The sequence below is a fragment of the Rattus norvegicus genome, chromosome 1, assembly GCF_036323735.1.
Source record: "Rattus norvegicus strain BN/NHsdMcwi chromosome 1, GRCr8, whole genome shotgun sequence".
Lineage (NCBI taxonomy): Eukaryota > Metazoa > Chordata > Mammalia > Rodentia > Muridae > Rattus > Rattus norvegicus.
In genome coordinates, this window is record NC_086019.1 from 240,773,084 (window position 1) to 240,792,493 (window position 19,410).

General features: G+C 38.4%; 1 protein-coding gene across 1 annotated transcript; it reads right to left on the minus strand.

Moving 5' to 3' along the window:
* Positions 1-3,566: 3,566 nt before the first annotated feature.
* Lipj (lipase family member J) lies at positions 3,567-16,914 on the minus strand. Its single transcript, XM_006231304.4, has 9 exons — positions 16,813-16,914; positions 16,476-16,599; positions 15,213-15,411; positions 12,012-12,121; positions 9,940-10,076; positions 8,036-8,179; positions 7,512-7,583; positions 4,862-4,933; positions 3,567-4,015 (listed from the first exon to the last, which is right to left on the minus strand). The coding sequence occupies exons 1-9, from the start codon at positions 16,912-16,914 to the stop codon at positions 3,776-3,778; spliced, it is 1,200 nt and encodes a 399-aa protein (XP_006231366.1). The 3' UTR covers positions 3,567-3,775.
* Between the last annotated feature and the right edge of the window lie 2,496 nt (positions 16,915-19,410).

A 19,410-nucleotide genomic window follows, 5' to 3' on the forward strand; every position in this document is an offset into this window, starting at 1 on the left:
GAATTGTTTTCCTGAAGGAGCTTTACAGCTTTTATGTGACTTTGGTCATAATATGGTCCTGCACACCTGGGATGGCTTGCATTGATGGCGAACTAAACACTGCGCAATCAGAACTAAACACTGCATAATCAGAACCAAAGGTCTCGTGGTGGTTGTTTTTCTTCATGAAATATGATCAGGGGCTTTGGTATGAGAAACTTGTTCTATCCCCAAACAACTTCTGTATAACAATCAATAAATACGCTTCTGCCCAGTTGTTCAAGGTTCAGTTCATTGAGCTTGAACCTCCCGGCAAGCTCAGAGCCTGATTATATCTTGGAGGGACCCTGTGTCTTTGCTCGTTCTGTGTAAACTCAAAATGCCAACACATAAAAATATTAAGTGCTTGGAAGCAATCTCCACATCTTCTGCTTTTAGCCTTTTCTCCAAATCTAGTTGACCAGCCTCAAACCCAGTAGTTGTTCAGTCTCATGTGTAACAGACCACTTCTTCACCCTGCCCTTCCTCTCTGACCCCATCTCCAAATACAGATCCTTTCCTATTCTCTTTCTCACAATTTCATTCCTTCACCTTACCCACCCATAAATGAACTCATTTTGTGGGAATTTTCTAGTCAAACTGGCCAGGAAAGCAGATAGGCCAGAATCAACAAGAACTGCTTATTGATAACTTCCAACGCAAATGGTCTCAATTTCTCAATAAAACAGAATGGATTTGAAAACAGGATCTGTCCTTCTGGTATGATCAAGAAACATACCTAGATGTCAAGGATGACATCACCTCAGAGTAGGATGGAAAAAGTATTCTAAACAAATGGACCTAAGAAGAAATCCAGCATATCCATTTTCATATCAGACAAAAAGACTCCAAAGCAAAACCAAACAGAGCAGATAGGGAAGAACTACGTACTAATCAAAGGAAAAAAAAATCCATCAGGAGGCCATTACAATTTTCAACATGTATATGCACCAAGCATATACATCACTCAAGGTCACTCAAGTTCATAAACACTTCTGGTACAGCTTAGATCACATATTGACCCTCACACAGTGATAGTAGAAGGATTCATATCTGACTCTTGTAAGTAGACAAACCATCCAGGAGAAAAGGAAATAAAGTTAACTGATACTATAAGCCAAATGGACCTAACAAATGTTTACAGGACATTTCACACAAACATGAAAGAATATACCTCCTCAGCACCTCATGAAATGGACCCCATATTTAGACACAAAGAAAGTCTCAACAGATATGAGAAATTGAAAAGACGCCACTTATATCAGACCATCATGAATTGTTAAACTTCTTATGATCTGTGGGTTGTATTGTGGGTATTCTGTACATTTTGGCTAATATCCACTTATCAGTGACTACATACCATGCATTTCATTTCCCATATAGGTTGCCTCACTCAAGACGACATTTCTCTAGTCCCATTCATTTGCCTGCAAAATTCATAATGTCCTCGTTTTAAATAGCTGAATAGTATTTTATTGTGTAAATGAACCACATTTTCTGTATCCATTCTTCAGGCAGTGGGCAACTGGGTTATTTTCAGCTTCTGGCTATTATGAATAAGGCTGCTAGGAACATAGTGGAGCAGAGGCAGAGGGAGGGAGGGACCTGGGTAGGAGAGAGGAGGGGGAGGAGATGGGGGACTTGGATCAGGTGTGAGGGGAAACAGGAGAGAAGTCCAGAGGACCAGGAAAATGAATGTAAATATGCAGCTGCTGAGGGTGGGGGGTGGGGAAAACCTCTAGAAAGTCCCAGAGACCTGGGATGTGAGAGGCTCCCAGGACTCATTGGAGATGACTCTAGCCAATATGCCCAACAGTAGGGAGAAGGTATCTGAAGAGACCATCCAGGGCCCCCAGTGGAGGGATTGGGTAAACCCACCTGCCTTAACATTTTTGACCCAGAATTGTTCCTGTCTAAAAGAAATGCAGGGACAAAAAATTGGAGCAGAGACTGAACGTTAGACCATACAGTGGCAGGCCCAAATTGGTATCCATTCCACGGGTGTGCACCAAACCCTGATACTATTGCTGATGCTATGTTATGCTTGCAGACAGGAGCTTAGTGTAGCTGTTTTCTGAGAGGTTTGTTTTGTTTGGGTTTATCTTATTTTATTATTACTCCTTAGATGCCTATTTATTTTCTAAAAAAATTTTCAATGAAAAAGACGATTATTAAATAAGTATTTAAATTGTCTGATAAAGCTGGATTTTTTTTCTTTTTTTCAGAGCTGGGGACTGAACCCAGGGCCTTGCGCTCACTAGGCAAGCGCTCTACCACTGAGCTAAATCCCCAACCCCTAAAGTTGGATTTTTTTTTTTATTAACTTGAGTATTTCTTATATACATTTCGAGTGTTATTCCCTTTCCCGGTTTCCGGGCAAACATCCCCCTCCCCCCTCCCCTTCCTTATGGGTGTTCCCCTCCCAACCCTCCCCCCATTGCCGCCCTCCCCCCATAGACTAGTTCACTGGGGGTTCAGTCTAAAGTTGGATTTTTAATTTAGTTGTTATCCATTCATTTAGGGATTCGAGAAAGATCTCATGGGCCAGGGTCTGTGCAGACTTCATTTTGCTATGTGGCACAAGATGCCTTGAACTTTAATGTCTGTCCATGAGCTGTGGTCCTTCGGTCTTGCATAAAGCAGGGAAGAGCTTGCTGAATGTAGCTGAGTACCCAGGTCCTCTAATTTATATATGAAAAACCAAGTGTATGTAGTTAGTGCCTATAAAATTGACTAGGATATTAGTTCCTGATTTCAAACATTTGTTGGGCACATGCTAGTCAATTTTCAATGTTTGATTCTATGACATCATAACAAAACTCAGATCCTTCAAAATAAATGCAAGGACTAAAAATGGAAAGCATAAGTAAAAAAAAAAGTATTTATGTACACCTGGAAACAGTTCAGATTAACTTAAGTAACAATGAAAACACTTCTCTGTGTAACTACGGGTTACCATAAAAACAGTAAAAAAAATGGCCTTTCTTCTGTATGATAGAATATTTGTCAAGGCATCTATTCAAAAGTGTGCCTAGTTTACATAATCATTAGGACACGAGAAGTACTGTGTTTAATCTATTCATAAGAGTTAAAAAGGCAGAACTATGTGACCAGCTCCAATGTGATACTTTTGTATCATTTCAAAAATAATATTAATAAGGGAGACATTTTTATAATCTCTAGGTTTAGCATCTAACATATAGACCACTATGTGATTTATTCTTGTATCTATTGTGAAATTTCCTTATTTCAGATAAAGTTTAGTCCTGTGGTTCAAAGATATTTCTTCTCAGTGATGTATAAATAAGTATGCCTAAATTAGAAAATGTTTGCAAGGTGAAATAAATGTTTTATTATTAGATTTTATTCATTTTGGACATAGAATTTACATAAATTATACAAGGCAATAAAACCCCACAATAATGCCAAGTGGTGGTTTTGCACACCTTTAATTCCATTTCTCAGGAGACAGAGGCAGATGGATCTCAGTGTGAGGCCAGCCCAGTCTACAGAATGAGTTCCAGGACAGCCAAGGCCACATCAAAAAAAAAATACAAAAAGAAGAGGAAATCAAGAAATGCCTTTCACTAAGGAAAAGCAAAGAACTCTCCTTTACTTTATTTTATCGATCAATTTATTTATTTATATTTCAAATGTTATCACCCTTCCCACTTAAACACCCTATTCCATCCCCTGCTTGGATGAGGCTGCCCCCTCTGAAATAAGCAGGAAAAATAAGCAGAGAACTAAAAAATCTTCACTCTGATTGATCTCTATTGATGAATTCAATGATTTTTCTGTACACTTGTACAACAGCATCTTTACCCAGTATAAAATCCATATGATTATAGTGAGGAATCTTCTTGTGGTAAATCAGATTGGGAGTTTTTGCTGCCAGGTTTTTAACATCTTTTGGATCTCCTAGAAGATCTCTCTCACCACTCCACATAGCAGTTCGAACCTTCATGTCCTCTATGTTGTATATTGGAGGAGTAGACTAAAGGAAATAGGGAATATGTTACGTTAATAGCACATCAAAGTATGAGCCATGAGTTGGAAATTCTAATCTATGAATTGATTCAGTCAGTATCTGTACCTGAACTCAGAGAGAATTTAAAAACTCTCAACACTTGTCAAGGCAGTAATGTACAACTGGGAAAGTGCCATCATGTAGCATACACAATTTTATCAGTCTAGAAACCCTCCGAAATTTATGTTCTTTTACGTTTGACATGAAGATATCAATGACCCTCTGATAGATCATACAGCCATTATGAACTTCGAATGGAAAGCTGTCTAGAAATACGTAAAGGGTTATTAAAAGAAATGTTTTCATTTTTTGAAGCCCTCTATGATATCTGTCTACCAATATCCTGGGAAGTATAAAAAATATTCAACAGTCTTTTTTTATTATTAATTTGAGTATTTCTTATATACATTTCGAGTGTTATTCCCTTTCCCGGTTTCTGGGCAAACATCCCCCTCCTCCCTCCCCTTCCTTATGGGTGTTCCCCTCCCCACCCTCCGCCCATTGCCGCCCTCCCCCCAACAGTCTAGTTCACTGGGGGTTCAGTCTTGGCAGGACCCAGGGCTTCCCCTTCCACTGGTGATCTTACTAGGATATTCATTGCTACCTATGGGGTCAGAGTCCAGGGTCAGTCCATGTATAGTCTTTAGGTAGTGGCTTAGTCCCTGGAAGCTCTGGTTGCTTGGCATTGTTGTACATATGGGGTCTCGAGCCCCTTCAAGCTCTCAACAGTCTTTAAAAATTAAGCATTTCTTTAGATCTTTCATACGCTTTCCAAACGGGAGAAATCTTTACACTTTGTAAACAGAGACTCACCTGATTGTAGTGTAGCACATTGAGAGATTCACTGCCCCAGTCATAAGCTTGGAATAAGCCTGATCTGATTCCCTAAAAGACAAAATAGACTGTTACTGACAAACCGTCCCAAAGAAGGTCGCTAAGAGCTGGGGATCTGTATTGCCTCCTTTTCCATGTGACCCTCGGGCTCAGATTCACTATAACAAGATATATGTATACTAAAATTCTGTCATCGCATCATGTGATCCTGGATGAATGGAAACTGAAATGCAAGCATAAACGTTCCATATCAGTTAGACAGATGAAATACGATTAAGAGAGTTAGTCATTGAAGTATTCTTTACCAAAAATCAATACAGTAGTAATATACTATGTGTGGTAGTGTCATACGTAGAAAGACACTGAAGTGTGAAAATGCTAGTATTGTTACAATTTTATAAGAGATCCATGTCTCTTATACAAATTTGCTATAACATTAATTTTTACTATATTTAATTTTAGACCTATAAGTAAAACTCAAGCTATAATTGATTCTTAAAGTGGAAATACTTTGGAACTGGAGAAATATCTTAGCCAGTAGGATGTTTGCTTTGAAAGCACTAAGACCTAAATTTCATACCCACAACCTAGAATAAAAAAGCAAAGATTGTTGAGGTGTATCTGAAATCCTACAGTTTAGAAGTCAGAGACAGACAGATTCCTGGAGCTTTTTAAGGGAAAGAGCCTAACATACCTGGCCAGTTTCAGAGCAGTGAGATAGCATCTCATTAAACAGTTGGATAGTGTATTAAAACAGCACTTTGGGATATGAAACACCCATTTGACAAGACACTGTCACACACATGTACACCATCATACAAGAACATTCACACACAGGTACACACACACACACACACACACACACACACACACTCACGCACACCTTTTAAATTATCTAAGTGCACATCAATGAAACCTTACATTAAGACAATAAGGTAATGTTTTTCTGGCTACAGGAAAACTTTAAAATATAAATTAGTTTGCTTTAATTGCAGATACAAAGTATCATTTGTATCAGGACTAAAATACAATTGAATTATTCTGTATTTGTATAGAATTTATTTTGTATAAAACATTTCCGATGGTTCTCATGACAAAGGCAATTCTTTCAAGTATTAGCACATTTTTGTTGAAAACCCAATTTTTTTAGAGTTGTAAAAAGTACAAAGGAATGAGGGTTCCATAGCAGTCTAATCTTCACGCATGTCTACACTGACTTTTCACAAGGTTCAAAGTCTGAGACTATGGAGCTGTGATCAACAGGCTGCTGTCGTCCAGGTAACACTATAAGACGCCTGTTGAAATGGGACACTGGTCATTCCACTGCTTCTGGAACAAGAGAGCCAAACATTTTCATCCAGTGAGTACAGAGAAAACTAAAATACCACCATAAAATTTAAAAGACAAATATCTGTGAATGAATGAAAAAATTACAAATAAGAGGATATATATATATATTTATTTGTCTTTTATTAGAAATTTTCTTTATTTACATTTCAAATGTTATCCCCTTTTCTGGTTTCCCCTCCAGAAACCCACTATTCTATCCCCCTCCTCCTGCTTCTATGAGAGAGTTTCCCCACCCTTACACTCCCCCCCACCTTGGCATTCCCCTACCCTGAGGTATCAAGCCTTCAAAGGATCAAGGGCCTCCCCTCCCTTGATGCCCAACAAGGCCATCCTCTGCTACATATGCAGCAGGAACCATGGGTCCCTCTATGTGTGCTCTTTGGTTGGTGGTTTCGTCCCTGGGAGCTCTAGCTATCAGCTTATGTCATGGCAATGGCTTTAGTAGTATGAGATCATTTTTATCTTTATCCTACATTGCTACTGTGAGAAATCTTTTTTAAATGCATGAAGAAATAGTTCATAATTTATGTCTATACTTCAAAGGCACCCAAAATTTCTGCCTTTTATTAATACCTGATACTTGCCAAAATTACTGTTAGTTTCACATAAAATACATTTATACTAGATTTCTGTGTTTTTAAATTTAAATATATTTTCTTCTATAGAAAATACAGTGTTCAACCATCCTGTCTGTGACATCCTGCTCCAACTCAAATCATTTTTACCCTCTGTGGCCAAAGGCTCTGGACTGGGCTGGGGTCATAGCCTCAGCTCTCCTGGAAGCCAGGTTCAAGCCTTATCTCCAAATAAGTCCCTCTGGATTCAACTGAGCAGGTGCCCCAGATAGCCTAGTTTTATGTGTTTTAATACAAAAGTTACTGCTTTAAAGATAGAGATGGAACAATTTTTTCATAATTATCATTTGCCTATAGAGTAGTGTTTCCTCTACGTCAGAGACAATCACTGTCATCTATCTATCTATCTATCTATCTATCTATCTATCTATCTATCTATCTTTCTATCATTTATCAATCTATCCATCCATTCATCCATCTTTCATCATCATCATCATCATCATCATCATCATCACCATCATCTCACCACCTTATCACCATCACCATCACTACCACTACCACCACCACCACCACCACCATCATCATCATCATCATCATCATCATCATCATCATCATCATCATAACCTAGAGAATTGTCAAGTCTTATCAAGGAGGGAAGATTTCAAACAAAAAAGAGAATAAATTGAAGCAGAGAAAAAGTTTACCTGAGAAAAATGAAGTATACTTCGAACTGAAGTTCCTGCTGGAATATGTTCACTATATACATCAATACGACTCTGGGAAAGAGGAAAACGTGTTACTTATATGATTCAAATCTTTCCTAAATCAATTAAAAGGAAAAACTAAATTTTTACCACAGAAAGAAGCTAAGTATTTTTGTGGTTTATATGATAGTATGTGGCAGGGATGATCTACTTGGGAAAAAGCTTTAATCTTAAAGGACAATTGAAAAAAAAGTCGGGGAAATATGTATTAAAAATTTAAATTCGTGATACCCAGGTATTCATCCACGTATGATATAGATGGATTTCTACAGCCACATTTACAACTTTGCAAACTATGCGACATTTTAAAATATGAGCTGTTCATCTCATTACATCGTTACATAGCATATTCTATAGAAGGGAAGCAAATAGTCCTCAACTTTAAGATGTGCCCAGTAAGAAACTGGTAACATCACCAACCATTATTAGAAAAACATTTTCCTGAAAACAAAAATCGCACATACCTCATTTAAGTTCCCGGGGTTGTATCCAAACAACACTATTAGAAGACTAGTACAAGCTGTTGCAATTTGTTCCCGATGGCACAAGAACCGAAGGATGTCATTCGCATTTGATTTGCTGAATATATCCTTTTCACCAAACATGGTCTGAAAATGACATATTTAAATAGTAGCTCCGAGACATTTGTCCAGTCAGAAGCAAGAATAGAAGGAATTTGAGTCACAAAGCAACATTTCAACATCCTGATAAAGTTATATGGTCTTGTTCACTATTACATTTTATGCCTTCTAAGTCATGCCATGAAAACGTACTTTTCAGCTCTATCAGAACACTTTGGTGAATAACTAATTATCTGAGGTGACAGAGATTGTCTATGTCATTGTTTAAATGAGCAAGTATTGTGGCTTTTCACATATCAAAAATTTTAAGTCTATACTTCTAATGAATGTCTTTTAATTTATGTGAGCTATAAATCCATCAAATTAATAATGAAGCTAATGTCTAAAAATTAGATATGTGGCAAACATATTGTTTAAAGTAATTATCATATACTTTAGATAATGAAAAGGCATGTCCCTAGTACATGTCAGGTAAGAGTATTCTATAACATGCATTTATGTGCACCACAGCACATGCAGGACACTTGAGGAGTCTCTCCTTGCAGTATGTGGGGATCAGAGGATGAACTCAGGTCATCAAACACAGCTACAAGTTGACACACTGCCACTACACATTGAATCATTTTACCAGTGCACTACATGACAAGAGAGTCTAGCAAAGTTACCCCCCCCCAAAAAAAAAAAAACCCAAAAAACCCTCTGACGTCACAAACCAGTTGTAGAAGCTAACTGGGAGGTAAAGAATAAAAAGCCCAAATGACCATGAACACAGGAGCTTGATAAAACAGCACAGAATGGGGGCTGGGGATTTAGCTCAGTGGTAGAGCGCTTACCTAGGAAGCGCAAGGCCCTGGGTTCGGTCCCCAGCTCCGAAAAAAAAAAAAAAGAACCAAAAAAAAAAAACCAGCACAGAATGAAACTGGTTTCTAACAAGATATCATGATATTCATGAATGCTATTCATTCATCACGCAACATTTCTAACATTCCCTCACACACATGCACATAGAACATGCGCTCACACAGACACATCCAGATACACACGAAGAAAGAGGATTTGAACTCTGCAGGAGCCACCCACTTGATCTTTAGAGAGGACATAAAGGTTTTCTCAGTGATTAACGTGCCACTAGTGTACTCTACAACTAAAACAGGACAAGAGAGTTCGAAATAAGACTTAACTCCATGTCAGAATTGTAGATGGCTCCCTATTTGAAAGAGACAAACTGAAGGCAAGAATACAGAAGAAGTGTACTCAATAGAGTGTTGATGAGGCAAGACCCTGAATCCAACTTTGCTGACTAAAGTTTCTCTGCAAACTAAAGCATTTATAATTATATTTATTTTATATTAATATATTATTCAGCACTCTGTACAAGATGCAATTAGAAGGACTTTTAAAACAATGGGGAAAATTAAATGTGTTACAGTCCAGACAATGGAAAGCAAAAATAAGTTAAAAGGGAAAAAAATCTCAGTCATTCTATTGACATCTCAGTCTGAAACCTTTAAAAAAAAATGCACACGGAACATTTTTATGATAAAATCTGTTAATAAGGTTTCAGTAGATAGGAAAAGTAGGTGAGAAAAGGGAAAACTATTCATGGTCCACTGGTAGCTGGCAGGACTCAGCACCCTAGGAAATGCATTACCAGCTATGGGAGAGCTGTGTGTGGCCACCAGGGTGCTGAGCAGGAAGGCAGTGTCTCAGCATGTTCGACGGGGTACCACCTCTAGTTTTGAAAACTGTACCTAACTGGTAAGGGGTTGTTAGAAAGAATTACAAACCTTGATCACTGTTGGGTGAATGTATGCAATTGTGCGAAAGACACCTGTCAGATACTTGGTGATCACAACAGGGCCCAGGGCAAAGTTGATTTTGATCTTCTGGGCCAGTTGTGGGTTTGTCGCAAATGCTGCATACGCTGAAAGAAAACAAAAGAACAGATCACTTCTAGGTATTTTCCCCTTGGTTCGAAGTTCTCTGAACTTTTAGTCTCCACTGAGACTGCAGGAGTATCCTTTGTCATATATTTCAGTCTTTACTCAGGTGATTCTCTGATTCATCCGGAAGCACAGCACCTGTGACTTTCAAGTCCGCTTGACGTGGCCTTCATTTTTCCAATCACTGGGAAAGGTTGTGCTTGCTTAGCTAGACATTCAGTAACTTAGTGAGTTGTTGCTATTACTGCCAAAAAGTGAAAATCTGGACAAATCAAGTATTTCCCTATTGTTAATCAATCTCTCTAACACTTTTGAAATCCAGTGTTACATTTCTATTGTATCAATCTTTTCAATACTTTTTTTCTTCTGTGGTTTGCATGGAAGACCCGCATACACCAATTGCTTTCAAGAGTTGAGTAGCCTATCTTAAAAAAATGGCTACTCCATTAAATTTCACCTTAATTTTTTTTTAACCATACAAATCTTCTCTTGTAGTTGGGTATGGACACGCCCCTCTGTGGCTGGTAAACGATGTTTATGGCTTCTCAAGAATTCTTTCCTCCAATCCCAGGCTCCATTGTGTGTGTGTGTGTGTGTGTGTGTGTGTGTGTGTGTGTGTGTGTGTGTATGTGTAATATAATGGGACTAACATAATCAAATTATAGTTTATAACTTCTAGGAAAACCCTTAGTAAATAACCATTCTATTTTTAGTGTTTTCTCATTGAGGATGTTTGCTCCCAGGGGAAATTAGGAACATGTGGAGACAATTTTGCTTGTTACAACTCAAAGAAAATGAGGGCATCTATTTCCATCTAGTAAGCACCAAGCAAAATTATCTCCACTGTGAGATTTAGGAGAAGTACATTTCTTTAGTGTACAATGTACACGTACATTGTAGCTAATAGTCAACAAAGTAGTAAGGACACTGTATTTTCAGCAAAGTAGTAAGGACATTGTATTTTCAGAAGAGAAGGGGAGGGAGGGTGTTGGGAGGGACTGTATGAGAGGGGACTAGGTAGCAGGGCTGTAAAGTGAATAAACAAATAAATTAAGGGGAAAAACACGGTATTTTTTAAAGTGGCATGAAAATTGATTAAAAATGTTTTCCCAGGTAGCATAAGGTTTGGAAACAAGTTTTTTTTTCTCCTTATATTTGCAATGAGTAAATGAGCATGCTCCAGACCAGGCCAGCACAATACTACTCAGAGCTCTGTGGATGCTCACTAGGTCCTCTGCATTTAAATATTCAGAGTGCCTACATGAATTAAATAAATACATAAAATAAATAAATAAATAAAATAAATAAATAAGATAAATAAATAAATTAAAAGCAGTGTGCGTACATCAATTTTTCTTTAAAAAATCAGTTAAAGACATAAAAGAACAAGGCGTTGAGCTTTGCTTTGGAAGGTAAAGTGAATCCCATGTGAATCTTAATACATTTACATTGTTCAACTATCTTTTATGGAGGAAATTATAATGATTAAAAATGTGTCTATTGGGGTTGGGGATTTAGCTCAGTGGTAGAGAGCTTGCCTAGCAAGCCTAAGGCCCTGAATTCGGACCTCAGCTCTGAAAAAAAGAAAAGGAAAAAAATGTGTCTATTATTATTCCTGTTATTTTGAAAAAGATTAGCCATGTACAATTGCCCACGGCTGTAATTTCAGTGGAGTCAATAGTTGCATAGTTGAGGCCAGCCTGTGCTACATAGAAGACCCTGTATCAAACAACACCAAACATGTCTGATAACAAATGAAACCATTATAACAACTGGATTTCAAAATTTCTCGCAAGTCTGAATGTTCCTAAATACTGACAAAGTGTCATTTCTAAAAACGAATTTATTGCTAAAGAATATTTGTGTGGTTTGTGATCAAAATTACTGTGTTCAGGTTTCAGTCTCTCTCCACATACCAAGATAGACGCCCTGGGAATGGCCAATATAGTAAATTTGTGTTTGTCTTGTCTCATTCAAAATGAAATAAATGATGGCTGGGAGGTCGTATTCTATTTGTTCATTAAAACTGTATAAAACAAAAACAGAGAGATTTTGTTAATTATAGTAACTGAACATCACCTTAGCAGAGACTTAAAAATAATTCCTCCAGGGCCACATACATAAGTGCTGAGACAACAATGATCAAATATCTCCTGCAGAGCCTCTACCAGGTCTCCTCCTGCTTACTACAATACCCACAGTGCCTTGGCATGGTCTCATTTGTGTACTTTGACCAGAGCCAGAGATTAGAGCCAATTAAATGACTAACTGTATCTCTAAATTCATTTTTTCTGTACCAGAGTTTATGATAAATATATCATGGTATTCCCATAACATGTTTGAATAGTTGTTATTTGTGTTTGGGCATGGTACATTAAAATGGTCAGTGAAGTTGATAGATACCAAAAAAAGGAAAATGGGAAGAGCTTTTAGACAACAGGGACACGTTTCACAAAGATCGTCTGGCATTTTGTGATAGAAATGAAACTTAAGACTCAAGCAGCAGGTCCCCTGTGGTCCAGACACCACGTGGACCTGAAGGGACCCAGTCTACAGCTCCCTGCACCCAAATCCCGTGAGAGAGAGAGAGCTAAACCTTCAGAGAAGCAGACTCGCTTGGGAAGCCAGAAGAGACTACACTCTGCCCACATTTCTGAATCCAGAGGAAAACACCTAATGCCATCTGGGACCCCGGTGCATAGGGGCCCTGGGTAAAGGTGGCTCAGGCCCTCCTGGTTGCCACCCTCATGGAGACCTCAAAAGCAGCCCCCCCAGGACCAACTTTAGAAATGGGACCACATGTAAGACCAACTTTTCTGCTCCAAGCGACCTGCCTGGTGGACTCAGGAAACATGCCCACAGGAACAGCTGATGACAAGTAGACAGGAAAGACTACATGCCTGAAAGCAGAACACTCTGTTCCCAAAACTGGCTGAAGGAAAACAGGTCTACAGCACTCTTGACATACAGGCCTATAGGATGGTCTAGCCACTATCACAAATAGCAGAATAAAGTAACACCAGAGACAACCTGATGGCGAGAGGCAAGCGCAGGAGTCCAAGCAACAGAAACCAAGACTACATGACATCATCAGAGCCCAATTCTCCCACCAAAGCAAACAATGAATATCCAAACACACCAGTAAAGCAAGATCTAGATTTAAATCACATTTGATCATGATGCTGGAGGACTTCAAGAAAGACATGAAGAACTCCCTTAGAGAAACGCAGGAAAACATAAATAAACAAGTAGAAGCTTATAGAGAGGAATCACAAAAATCCCTGAAAGAATTCCAGGAAAACACAAGCAAACAGGTAAAGGAATTAAAAATGGAAATAGAAGCAATAAAGAAAGCACAACGGGAGATAACCCTGGATATAGAAAACCAAAGGAAGAGACAAGGAGACTTGGATACAAGCATCAGCAACAGAATACAAGAGATAGAAGAGAGAATCTCAGTAGCAGAGGATTCCATAGAAATCATCGACACAACTGTCAAAGATAATGTAAAACGGAAAAAGCTACTGGTCCAAAACATACAGGAAATCCAGTACCCAATGAGAAGATCAAGGATAATAGGTATAGAAGAGAGTGAAGACTCCCAACTCAATGGACCAGTAAATATCTTCAACAAAATCATAGAAGAAAACTTCCCTAACCTAAAAAAGAGATGCCCATAAACATACAAGAAGCCTACAGAACTCCACATAGATTGGACCAGAAAAGAAACTCCTCCCATCACATAATAGACAAAACACCAAATGCACAAAACAAAGAAAGAATATTAAAAGCAGTAAGGGAGAAAGGTCAAGTAACATATAAAGGCAGACCTATCAGAATTACACCACACTTCTCACCAGAGACTAGGAAAGCCAGAAGATCCTAGACAGATGTCATACAGACCATAAGAGAACACAAATGCCAGCCAAGGTTACTGTATCCAGCAAACCTCTCAATTAACATAGATGGAGAAACCAAGATATTCCATGACAAAACCAAATTTACACAATATCTTTCTACGAATCCAGCCCTACAAAGGATAATAAATGGTAAATCCCAACACAAGGAGGTAAGCTACACCCTAGAAAAAGCAAGAAACTAATCGTTTTGCGACAAAACAAAGAGAAGACAAGCACTCAAACATAATCTCACATCTAAATACAAATATAATAGGAAGCAACAATCACTATTCCCAGAAACCGTGAAAGGGATTAACAATCGAAATGTAAATAAGAAATACCCAAGTTAATAAAGATGGAAAAAAAAGAAATGGATCTTAAATATTTTGTCTCTTTTATTCCTTCCCTATTATTTTTCATAAAAAATAGGAGAAGCCACAACAAAAGAAAAATATACCGATGTTTGGAACTGGGATTTATGCTTATCAAACAATATATACAGAACATGGGCATCTTTTCTGTTCAAATACCAATTCAAATATCAAATTCAATGAAATAGCCTCTAAAATAACAAGGTGAAGTAGCACAGTGATTAGTAGTTACAAGTCAAGAGATATAGAGAAATGATACATACATTTTAATTTTTATCTGAAACTAAATTAATAATATAAAATTTTGTCCACCTTTAAACCTATCAACCTTTAAAAATGTTATTCAAGGAGCTGGAGATGTCTCAGTGCTTCAAGACACTTACTGCTCTAAGTAACAGCTCACCACCACCCAAACTCCAGCTCCCCAGTGGGAAAGATACAAATCCTGTGACCTCAGCACTCACATACTGTAAATGTACATGCATACATAGTACACACAAAGACAAGCACATCACAGATACATACACAGACATACATTCATGCGTGCACACACACTACACATATACAGACACACAGACATACACATTGCATACACTGATACACACATACAAATATATATATATATATGCATGCACACACATAAACACACAGCTATACACACACACACTACACACAGACATACAGAGATACACACTAAAATAAATCTTAAAGACTCAAAATACTATTCATTAGTTAAGGACATTTTAATGGTGTCATTTCGGTCAAGCTGAGTAAATCTGTGACAACTTAGAACCCTTAAAGATAGTTTTAAGGAAAATGTATCGGGATAAAAGATCTTTTCTCTTACCTAAAATCCCAAAATTCTTTAGAATCTGGGTCTAGGCGCACATGTTTCCTGGCATTGTTAGTGCCCCTGCTGTTCCCCAGCCACACTTCAAAACCAGCATCTGCCAGAAGAAAGGCGAGGCAGTTGCTGGGAGGGTCAAGAATCCAGTAATCAGCAGAGACAGTCAATCCATGATGCAAATACACGACTGGCCTCCTAGCTGAAAAGAAAACAAAAAGTATTTGTTATTTATTGGTTTTTAAGAATGCAAGATCCTGGAGCCCATCATACTTTATCTATGTATGGCCCCTGTAATTTTCTCATGTTTACGTCCTCTTTATCATCTTTGACACCTATCTCCTCCTGGGAAATATTTGATTGATAATGTAATCTTGAGTCATCCTAATACTGTTTGATTTGGGGATTTTTGTTATTATTTCTGACTAGTGTTTTTTTGTTTGTTTGTTTTTGCTTTGTGGCGTTCGTCTCAGCATATAGCCCTGGCTAGCTTGGAACTTGTTATGTAGGCCAGGGTTGCCTCGAACTCACACAGATCTATCCGCTTCTGCCTTCCCGGTGCTGTGATTAAAAGCGACGATGCTTGGTTTTTTTGTTTTGTTTTGTTGTTGTTGTTTTTGTTTTTTCTTTTGTTGTTATTTTGTTTTATTGTTGTTTGGTTGTTTTGTTTTGTCAGCTTGTTTATTTACCATAGGGCAGTTGCAATCCAAATAGAGGTGTTAACAGCAGATCCTCCTCACTCAATAGCTATAACTATCACTTGTTTCCCTCAGAATAAAATAATCACTGGACTCACAGGATTACTTTCTTCTTCCTGCTCCTTATTGAGTAAATATGAATTTCCCTACTAAATGTTTTTAATTTATAAGATTTCCAAGCAAAAGACAATATCAGAATATTTAATAAATAACTTCAACAAATCCTTGAATACTTAGACATTTAGTCAGAAAGAACCCAATACCACTGTTATGAAGAACAACATAGTGAATTCTCGGAACTGTAAATCAAGTATTACAGTCAATGCTGGAAGTTCTTGCCCTTTCAGGCAGGGATTCTGAGCGTTTATTCTGCCCAGAAATCTAAAGTCTCATAACCGGTGGTGCTTTTTCTTCTAATAACATCGACTCCCATGGCAGGTATCATACAGGATGGAAGCCTAGCTTTGCGTGTGGAAGCCAGGGAGAACTGGGGGCTCCTCAGGAGCGGTTAATAATGCAAGGGTTTGCACAGCACGCCTTTCGCTCTGACCACTTTTTTGTCACTCACTGTTATGTGAGCTCTTGTTCTCATTCTTCCCATGTGGAATCCGGAAGATTAAGAGTATATAGCCATCCTCAGTCATAACCTCGTGTTCTTCACTTTCATAGCCCCAGTAGGAAATTATCTGACTCTAAATACAGAAGGGAAAACATAGTGACTTTTATTAGTTTGGTCACCTGAACATTGTTATGATTCTCCAGTAAATTTTCTTTATAGAATATAGTAGTGTGTTTCTCGTAAAGAGAAATTTCAAATTATCATAAATGCGACCATTTGGAAAAAGATGTGTGAAAGGCATAGGGAGAAATCTTTGAAAGTATGCTGATTAATGGGAATAGCTTACAACATTCATATTGGCTTCAGGATTCTTCGGTTTGGCATTCAAAAAACAAAATATGCTTCCAATCACATGGACAAAACACAATGTTCTCAGTAGCCACCACATTTAAACCTGCTGGGAAATATTTATTAGCACAATACAGTACCTGTTGCCAGGTAAGCTCATGTTATTGGAGGTACATTGTCCTTCTGTCACCTTACATACTAAAACATTGGTCACATTATCCTCTAAGACTCAGGAGTACCTCTGCATGTTTGAAAAGGCAGCTTATATACAATGCAAAGTGATTGTGCATACTATCAGAAAACCACCTTTCTGGAACTTGCCTTCATTTAATCAAGATCGTTATTTGGTTTCTTCAACAAAACTATTATGCATGTTCATCTAAAACCTTTAACAACGCTATCCTAACAGAATAAAGCTGGGAAGAATGATAGAACAACCATAACTCGTGTGAGAGAAGCAACATGGGATGACCAGCCTCAGGGAACCAGAGCATGTGGCTCCAAGGGACCTTATGTAGTCACTACTGCCAACATAGTCTTCTTTTCATGAATATTAACACAAGATGCACTCATGCCACAGATGTTTTCAGAATGTTTCATAGACATACTTTAAAGAAAGTACAAATACTGGTAACGAAATATTTTCAACACAAATTATTAACTTTCCCCTGGATATAGATCCTGCTCCAGACACCAACTTGGCTGCGTTCTGTTCTATTGCTTTTTTTCTCATAAATGATTACCGTGGAGAAAAGAAGAAAAATACAACATAGCAAACTAACTTTCTGTACAGTCGATCACAGTATTAATTTTCAATGGAAATTATGCTATATCTAAAACAGAACAAATTTCCCATATGAATATGCTGTGAACTGAAATTCTAAAAAGGTTTGAAATACCACAACTTCATACTCACTGTCACCTATGTAAAGTCTCTAGGCTCTCTGGAGTGTAAATGAAATTTTAATTCTCTCTGTCCTTTCTTCTCTGTATAAATATCAGCATGAATGTGTTCTTTGGATGGCTTCCTCTACAATGAACTGCTAGGACTGCAGTGAACTCTGACATTTGCCAAGAAACCAAACAGTTGAAAAGCTCTCTGGATGGACAACTCCTGAAATCTCTTCCTAGCATTATCATCTCTGTGATCTGTCAGGGGCTATGAAGCTTCTTCCAAAGTCTCATCTCCCCGATTGTGTAAATATCATGAAAGAACTCTTCAGTGACTAGGAAGGGGATTATTAATACATATTTTTGTCCAAACTGTAAACATCTTAAGCTGCTTTGAAGAATGAAGTGTAACTAACTTAATCAGAAGATTTTGCTGTATGATGTAAATGAAGTTGTGTGTGGAGAAATCTTGCAGATGTGAACAAAATAGAGGCTTTGTAAGCAGCTTTTCTGTCATCTAAGTAATTAGGGAGGAAGCTCTCCAATCTGGGAGGTACCAGATTCAAAGCACATAATCCTCACAAAGCCACAGTACCCGTAGTTTATGAAGACAAACAGGAATATTGTCCTAGTGTGCTTTCTTTGCTGTGATAGACATAGCCACCAAGAGCACACTGAGGAGAAAATGATTAATTTGGCTTACATGCCCTGATTGTAGTCCATACTTAACATAAATAGGCCATGGCAGGAAATCAAAGCAAGAACCAGGGAGCAGGAACTGAAGCACAGGCTTGGGAGGAATGCTGCTTACTGGCTTGCTTCCCATGGCTTGCTCAATTTCTTTCTTATACCATCTACCCAGGGGTGGCATCTTCCACAGTGGGTTGGGCCCTCCAACCTTCATCCTTAATCAAGAAAATGGTCCACATTATAGGTAGACTGGGAGTCGATGAGCATGGGAATATGAGGGATGAGATAGCAGGGGGTGGGATAGACAGAGAAAGTACTGGGAAAGATGACTGTGATTGGAGGGCATTTCAGGGGCAATATAGAAACTTAGTGCAGTAGCAACTCTCTGTAACCTACAAGAGTGACGATAATGCAGTCTCTTAGCAATGGGGAATATGGATCCTATGATGGTTTGTATGTGCTTGGCTCAGGGAATGGCACTATTAGGGGGTAGGGTGTGGTGTTGTTGGAGTAGGTGTTTCACTGTGGGTGTGGGCTTAAGATCCTCACCATGGCTGACTGGAAACCAGTCTTCTACTAGTCTTCAGATGAAGATGTAGAATTCTCAGTCTGCCTGCACCATGCCTTTTTGGATGCTGCCATACTCCCTCCTTGATAATGGACTAAATCTCTACACCTGTAAACCAGCCCCAATTAAATATTGTCCTTTATAAGACTTTCTTTGGTTGTGGTGTCTGTTCATAGCAGTAAAACTAAGATACACCCCAAACTTCTGTAACCAGGAATGACTCCTAGTGTAGGACTGGAACATTAATCTAGTCACAAAACCTTGAACCTAAGATCTGTCCTATGGCCCAGGCAATGGTTGTACAGAACTTATGGGAGTGGCCAACCCATGACTAGCCCAATGTGCAGTCCATGCCATGAGAGGGAGCCCAGGTCTCACACTTCTTGGAGGGCCAGGAACCAGAGGCAAGACAGCCCAGAGACCCTGGATAGAACCAAACACAACTGG